General features: G+C 35.3%; 2 protein-coding genes across 3 annotated transcripts in view; one reads left to right on the forward strand and one right to left on the reverse strand.

Moving 5' to 3' along the window:
• The window catches only part of golph3l (golgi phosphoprotein 3-like), a 14,408-nt gene extending 10,343 nt beyond the window's left edge, over positions 1-4,065 (reverse strand). The window contains exons 1-2 of one of the 2 annotated variants that reach the window (XM_058753247.1): positions 3,780-4,065; positions 3,337-3,571 (exon numbers count right to left, since the gene is read on the reverse strand). In XM_058753247.1, coding sequence (XP_058609230.1) covers positions 3,337-3,513 — 177 coding nt within the window. In that variant the 5' untranslated portion in view covers positions 3,514-3,571; positions 3,780-4,065. The remainder of the gene's footprint in view (positions 1-3,336; positions 3,572-3,779) is intronic. The other variant, XM_058753246.1, reaches the window with a different exon arrangement.
• A 588-nt stretch (positions 4,066-4,653) lies between these two features.
• Positions 4,654-7,388, forward strand: ensaa (endosulfine alpha a). The gene is made up of 3 exons (XM_058753857.1): positions 4,654-4,878; positions 6,318-6,440; positions 6,530-7,388. Exons 1-3 carry the CDS (start codon positions 4,822-4,824, stop codon positions 6,698-6,700), a joined length of 351 nt encoding a protein of 116 aa, XP_058609840.1. The 5' UTR covers positions 4,654-4,821; the 3' UTR covers positions 6,701-7,388.
• Positions 7,389-7,500: the final 112 nt, after the last annotated feature.

The raw sequence follows: 7,500 nt of genomic DNA on the forward strand, positions 1-7,500 counted from the left end.
GTCCACTGCTTTTGACACGGTTAACCACCAGATCCTCCTGTCAACCCTATTGAGAAAGGGCATCTCAGGAACCGTACTCCAGTGGTTTGAGTCTTACCTCACAGATAGGTCCTTCAAGGCATCTTGGAGAGGTGAGGTGTCTAAGTCGCAGCATCTAGCTACTGGGTGCCTCAGGGCTCGGTTCTTGGACCACTTCTCTTCTCTGTCTACATGGCATCACTAGGTTCTGTCATTCAGAAACATGGCTTTTCATATCACTGCTATACTGATGACACTCAACTCTACCTCTCATTCCATCCTGATGATCCGTAGCTGCTCGCATCTCAGCTTGTCTAACAGACATTTCTTACTGGATGAAGGACCATCACCTTCAACTCAACCTTGAGCCAAGACAGAACTGCTTGTGGTTCCAGCAAACCCATCACTTCATCACAATTTCACCATCCAGTTAGACACATCAACCATAACTCCTTCAAAAACAGCCAGAAACCTTGGAGTTGTGATTGATGATCAGCTGACTTTCTCTGACCACATTGCTAAAACTGCCCAGTCCTGCAGATTTGCTTTATTCAACATTAGGAAGATCAGGCCCTTACTTTCGGATCATGCTTCACAGCTCCTTGTTCAAGCTCTTGTTTTGTCCAGACTTGACTATTGCAATGCTCTCTTGGCAGGTCTTCCAGCCACTTCTATCAAACCTCTACAATTAATCCAGAACGCGGCTGCAAGACTAATTTTTAACGAGCCGAAAAGAATGCACGTCACACCTCTGCTCATCAGTTTGCACTTGCTACTAATAGCTGCTCGCATTCAAGGCATTAATGTTTGCCTACAAAACCAGCACTGGCTCTGCACCGCTTTACCTAAATTCATTACTTCAGACTTATGCCTCTAGAAGCTTGCGTTCTGCAAGTGAACATCGCTTTATTGTTCATCCCAAAGAGACACAAAATCACTTTCATGGACTTTTACATTAAATGTTCCCTCCTGCTGGAATGACCGGCCCAACTCAATCCCAGAGTCCTGAGCCATCTTCAAGAATCGACTATATCGTTGATTTGATCGCACAGATACTATTTAAACTAAACTGAGCTAGACAATGACATCTCTGAATTCAATAATGAAATGCCTTTAACTGAAAATTGAGTGTTTAATCTTATCATTATACATTTATTTGACCCTCTAACTCTAGCACTCTCTATTTGCTTTCTAACAGCTTGTTTTATTTTTAAAAAAAGCCCTCTAAGACTTGCTTTCTCTATTCTTTTTAATTCTATCTACTTGTTTTCTTTTTGTTGTGTGTATGTATATATATATATATATATATATATATATATATATATATATATATATATATATATATATATATATATATATATATATATATATATATATATATATATATATATATATATATATATATATATACACACACACACACACACATATATATAAAAAAACAAAAAAAAACATGGCAACTACAAATTAATGCAGTAGACGATAGCAAGGTGGGTTTTGTGTATATATATATATATATATATATATATATATATATATATATATATATATATATATATATATATACACACACACACATATATATATATACACACACACACACACACACACATATATATATATATATATATATACACACACACACACACACACACACACATATATATATATATATATACACACACACACATATATATATATATACACACACACACACACATATATATATATATACACACACACACACACACACACACACATATATATATATATATATATATAAAAACAAAAAAACATGGCAACTACAAATTAATGCAGTAGACGATAGCAAGGTGGGTTTTGTATATATATATATATATATATATATATATACATACACACACACACACACATATATATACACACACACACATATATACACACACACACACACACACACACACATATACACACACACACACACACAATATATACACACACACACACACACACACACACACACACACATATATATACACACACACACACACACACACACACACATATATATATATACACACACACATATATATATATATACAAAACCCACCTTGCTATACGTCTACTGCATTAATTTGTAGTTGCCATGTTTTTTTGGTTTTTTTTTTTTTTTAGTAAAACCATAGTTAATTTTCGTAAGGGATGTGTTGCCAGCTTAACAAAAAATAATAATAAATTGGATTAACATTAAATGAATCTGATCAAAATGTGTGGTACTTTGGCAAACAAATGAATGAATCTTCCTCAGAAGAGACAAAAACAGCAACTCACTTCAATGTCTGGCTTATAATTACGACCATAAGCTTTTTGTGAAATTTGGAGTAACTCATAAATCTGTAGTTTGAACTCTTCATATTTCAGGAGAGAACTATAGTTGCCAAAGTCGGTCATCGCTTGTTATGATTTTCAAGGGTGTAGAGTACAGTAGAGACGCTCTGACATGATCCTACTGATATCAGACACTACTAAATTATCCCTCGCAATAATTTTAATCAAACAATTAAATGTCTGCTGTCTGCCGTTATTCCCCACCAATGCCAAATCAGACCTACACCCTCGTAACACATAGTAAAGTATTCTTGTGGAAATTTCTAACACCACATTAAGCTGACCCAATACCAAACCAAACCAAAACCATGACCCCAAAACAGCAATACGAACCGAACCATGAGAAACGTAACCCATTATACCCCTAGTTACATTTTACAATCAGTATTTACTATTGTAACCTACACAAACTGTACACTTGTAAATAACATACCTGTTCATTCATTAAAACAAATTACGTGTTTTTTCTCTATATTTCTACTTCTGTATATAGTGCATTATTTATATATTATATTATATATTAGTGTTATTATTCCTATGTATGTCTGCACTATCATGTATGTTTTGCATTATGTCTGTATTTTCTTCTGCACTGGAAGCTCAAGTCAAATTCTTTGTGTAAACATACTTGGTAATAAAGCTTTTTCTGACTTATGAATTGTTTTATAATGCAAAGCTAATTTTCTGCAGTGTCGTTTGTCGTGTGTAGATCTCCATTCTCTGTTGTGTGGTTTTATTGTGATCTCTGGTCAAACAGATCTGCTCGACTTCACTCACTCCGGCTGAAAGAGATTTGAGACGCTTATAACCGGTCAAACCTGATTTTTGCAGAATAACACAAGAAGCATTTTTCAACCATTACACGACACTGCGTGAGCTCCAGGACTGAAAGACTACCTGACCAGTCTTACCAGACGAGTGTGTGTGTGTGTGTGTGTGTGTGTGTGTAACCTCTTTATCTTTGAGTCCCAGCAGCAGAATCTCCTCCATCAGTGTGAGTCTCAGTGATTTGCAGTCAGTGTCCTGTTCCTCATCCGTGCCGTCTGTTTTCTCCTCCTTCTCCTCAGCGTTACTCCATCGCTCCGCTGGAGCCTCAGAGCGCCGGTTCCTCTTGGTCAGTGTGGTCATTCCTCTCTGCTAACACAACCTCCACCAACATCCACATCACCTTTACCAACCACATCACCTACAAATCACTCATTAGAGTTACATTTACCCTCCAAAAGCACATTAAGCATTATAGGTTAAAAGAAATCCTCAGAATTTCACTCAAGCAGGTAGAAAAACAATTATTTTAGGAAAAACTTCTCTTATTTATTTCTCTACATGTGTATAAGTGTATCTATCTATAACAAAATAATAATAATAATACCCAAAAAAGCATTTCAACTCACCACATCTGCCAGTTTATAAAATTATAATGACGTCCAATGTGAGATTTTTGACTTGAGACTGTGTTCACTTCCCTGTACGCTCAGCTGCGGCTCTTCACCTGCGGACACGCCCCTATGACCGCTCAGCCAATCAGGATACACTCGAGCGCCTCTCCTCCAATCAGAACTCTTGACGCGGGCTGAACGTGCGCACCTGTTCTGTTCACCGACGTCAGCCGGATCCAGGATTCATAAACCGGAGACTTCATCATTTCCTAAAATCTCACCTAATAAACGTGATCTGACGTTTATTACCTTTATATATATATATAGATATATAAACCCAAGTCGACGTGTCTGGCATTTCTGTAACGATTTCATAACAATAGGCGATTACTTAGTTTAAAAAGTCGATTTATTTCCTTTTAAATTATTTCATATGATTGTGTAAAATACGAAAAGCTGTAAATACCGATCATTTCGGAGCTGTAATTCGCCAATTTCGTGAGTTTCTATAACTAAAATAAATCCTGTTCTGACACAAATCATAATCCCCCTTAATATTTTTTGTATTATAATTAAATTCCAACACGTGTATATATATATATATATATTGGGATTCTGGTGTATGTTGTACACGTATGTTTTGACTAAAACAAATGAGAAGAGCTCGTTCTGTTGATTTAACAGCGCCATCACGCGGCGGTCAGCAGGTGAAACGCATTTACATTTGTGCCAAATCATCTTATACACAGAACTGGTATTGAGTCAATTATATTTGTTCAGTTGTAACTTTCCGATTCGTGTTCACACAGTAAAGTGAAATAGCTTTAACTATCGTTATAAGTCACGTAGCGCGTTGCGTAATCACGCCGCGCTCTCATTGGCCACTTCCACTCCCAGTCCCGCCCATTGCCGCTTACGTCAGATGCTTCATTCGCCATTTTGGTGTTGAGGGAATTATTGCTGCAATAAATCTCCAATAATCGCGCCTGCTGCGTTAAAATCGCGTTGTTGTTGACGGAGGACCGGTTTTATTTTCAGTGTTTGTGTCGCGGGAATCATGTCAGAGAATCCGGAAACGGATATCCTGGAGCTGGAGTCTGAAGAAGAGAAGCAGGTACCGATGAATGAGTGAAACAACACAAACCCCGCACGGCTTTGATAAACGGCTCGTTTTGAAACGCAGCCGTGATTTTAGCTGGTATTTGCTGATGTTAATACATGAACAGAAAGAAATCGTGATTTAGCTTATGCTGAATGTGACTTGCGGAGGTCACGCCCACGCCGCGCTGAAATCCTCGCTCTGATTGGTTGAGCCGTCGATCAGTCACACAGATAGTGCATTCCTATTGGTTGGTGTTTGTTGTCATGCTGCAGCTTGTCAAAATGTAAACTCGTTTATTTGTTTGTTTGTTTGTTTGTTGTTCTTTAACGATTTCACTCTGAATTTAGATGTTTTTCCACATACACAGAAATCACAATACAGTACAAAATTAATCCAAATAGTCAAGTCACATTTATTTCTATTCAGATTGATTCAAAGCAGCATCAGAGAGATGAACAGGAAAAAGTGGTAATGTTGTAAAATTCATTAATTATGAAACAAATTCAATTTAGGCTGTGAAGAAGCTCTACAGAAGTGTCATCATTCAGACCAATTCAATTCAAGTTTTTATTTTCATCTGATCACTGCAGCTAAATTTATCATATTTTATCTGACAATAAATAAGATTTTATGTCAGGGCTGGTCGATAAGGCCAAAAATCATAATCTATTTTATTTTGGTCAATATTGAGAACACAATTATTCAACATGATTGCTCATTGACTTTAGAAACATCGTACGTGCATCGTTTTGCATTTTTTTAATTGTCTTTTTAACTGTGGATTTTCTTGAACTTTAATTCAAATTAAAAACAAATAAAAAATGTTTTAAAAAATCATAATTTTATCTCTGTGTGTGATAACAAAAATATATAACAAAAAATTTTTTTTATATATATAAATTATTAATAAAATAAGTTATATATATGTAAATGTTATTGTAAAGTAAGTACATATATATATATATATATATATATATGTGTGTGTGTGTGTGTGTGTGTGTGTGTGCGCTGTCAAACAATTAATTGCGTTTAATCGCATCCAAAATAAGTTTTTGTTTACATAATATGTGTGTGTACTGTGTATATTTATTATGTATATATAAATACACACACATGCATGTATATATTCAAGAAAAATATGTTGATTATATATTAAATATATTTATATATTATATAAATTATATGATTATAAATATATACATGTAAATATTTTAAAAATATATAAACCTACTGTATGTGTGTGTTTATTTATTTATATATATATACATAATAAATATACACAGTAATTTATATATAATAAAAATAGTATATGGTAATAATAATGATTTATATATTTATTTAAATAAATGATATTAACAATATTTAACATACGATAAAATAAAAAACAGATTAGATGGTATGACTGTTAGTGCAAACAATATGAACTGATGATTATATATGTGTGTTTGCAGGATTCTCCAGAAAAGGACTGTAACCCAGTACTGTCTGAAGAGGCCAAGCTGAAGGCCAAATATCCGAACCTGGGCCAGAAACCCGGCGGCTCGGACTTTCTGATGAAGAGACTCCAGAAAGGAGTGAGTTGAGCGTCTCTCTGATCAGAACACTACTGATAATACTGACAACTTGATTAAACAATCAATGTAAAATTTCTCTTGCTTTCTAGCAAAAATACTTTGACTCGGGAGATTATAACATGGCGAAGGCCAAGACGAAGAGCAAGCATGTGGTGACGGCCGGAGCGGATAAGAACCTGGTGACAGGAGACCATATTCCCACACCGCAGGACCTTCCTCAGAGGAAAGCCACGCCGCTCGCCAGCAAACTGGCCGGATAAACACACACACACACGCACACACACTCCTCACACACACTCAAACACACACCGAAGTAGAGACGAGTGCTAGTGTTGTTGTTGGGGTAGTTCTGAAGAGCGTTGAGCAGATCCGCTCCGCTCCAGCGGCACGTTCACTAGGGCTGGGTGGTATGACGCCAGGAGCGATGAAACATGACGGAGTAATGTTAAAACACAGAGTCCCAAACCGGTCTGGACGACACAGAGCTGGTGTTTGTTACACCACACAAACGGAGTTGTTGCTAGGCAACATCAGCATTCACATAGAATTCAAAAGTGCGGTCAGAATTTAGTGTGCATTTAAAAAAATGCTCATAAATTTTACAAATAATTACACAAGTAACACACTGAATTAAACATGAACGTTTGAAGTACACTTGTTTTACAAGAAAATATTATTTCAATCTTTCTACTTCAAAATTTCATGTTTAATGATACGTTATAATTTTCGTCAGTGTAAAAAGCAAGAAATAGTATAATATATTTTCTTGTTACATTTACTGTTACAACTTCAAAAAAAAACTTTTTTTCACAGTGTATTTATATTTGTTTTGTTTTATAATAATAATATGTTTTACTGTTTTGAGCTCAGACCCAACAATAAATATCAGACTTCTCATGCATTTGAATAAAATATTATATTTGATATAAAACAGTTTTCAGTTTACAATTTACGGATATATATATATATATATATATATATATATATATATATATATATATATATATTAGTGCTGTCAAATGATTAATCGCGGTTAATTGCATCCAAAATAAAGTTTTGT

Source organism: Onychostoma macrolepis, chromosome 19 (genome assembly GCF_012432095.1).
Source record: "Onychostoma macrolepis isolate SWU-2019 chromosome 19, ASM1243209v1, whole genome shotgun sequence".
Classification (NCBI taxonomy): domain Eukaryota; kingdom Metazoa; phylum Chordata; class Actinopteri; order Cypriniformes; family Cyprinidae; genus Onychostoma; species Onychostoma macrolepis.

Bases quoted from the DNA above. Each gene is read 5' to 3' on its own strand.
- ensaa (XM_058753857.1), top strand. From the start codon at position 4,822: ATGTCAGAGAATCCGGAAACGGATATCCTGGAGCTGGAGTCTGAAGAA. The intron at 4,879-6,317 runs GTACCGATGAAT...GTGTGTTTGCAG, and splicing joins AGTCTGAAGAAGAGAAGCAG to GATTCTCCAGAAAAGGACTG. The intron at 6,441-6,529 runs GTGAGTTGAGCG...CTTGCTTTCTAG, and splicing joins TGAAGAGACTCCAGAAAGGA to CAAAAATACTTTGACTCGGG.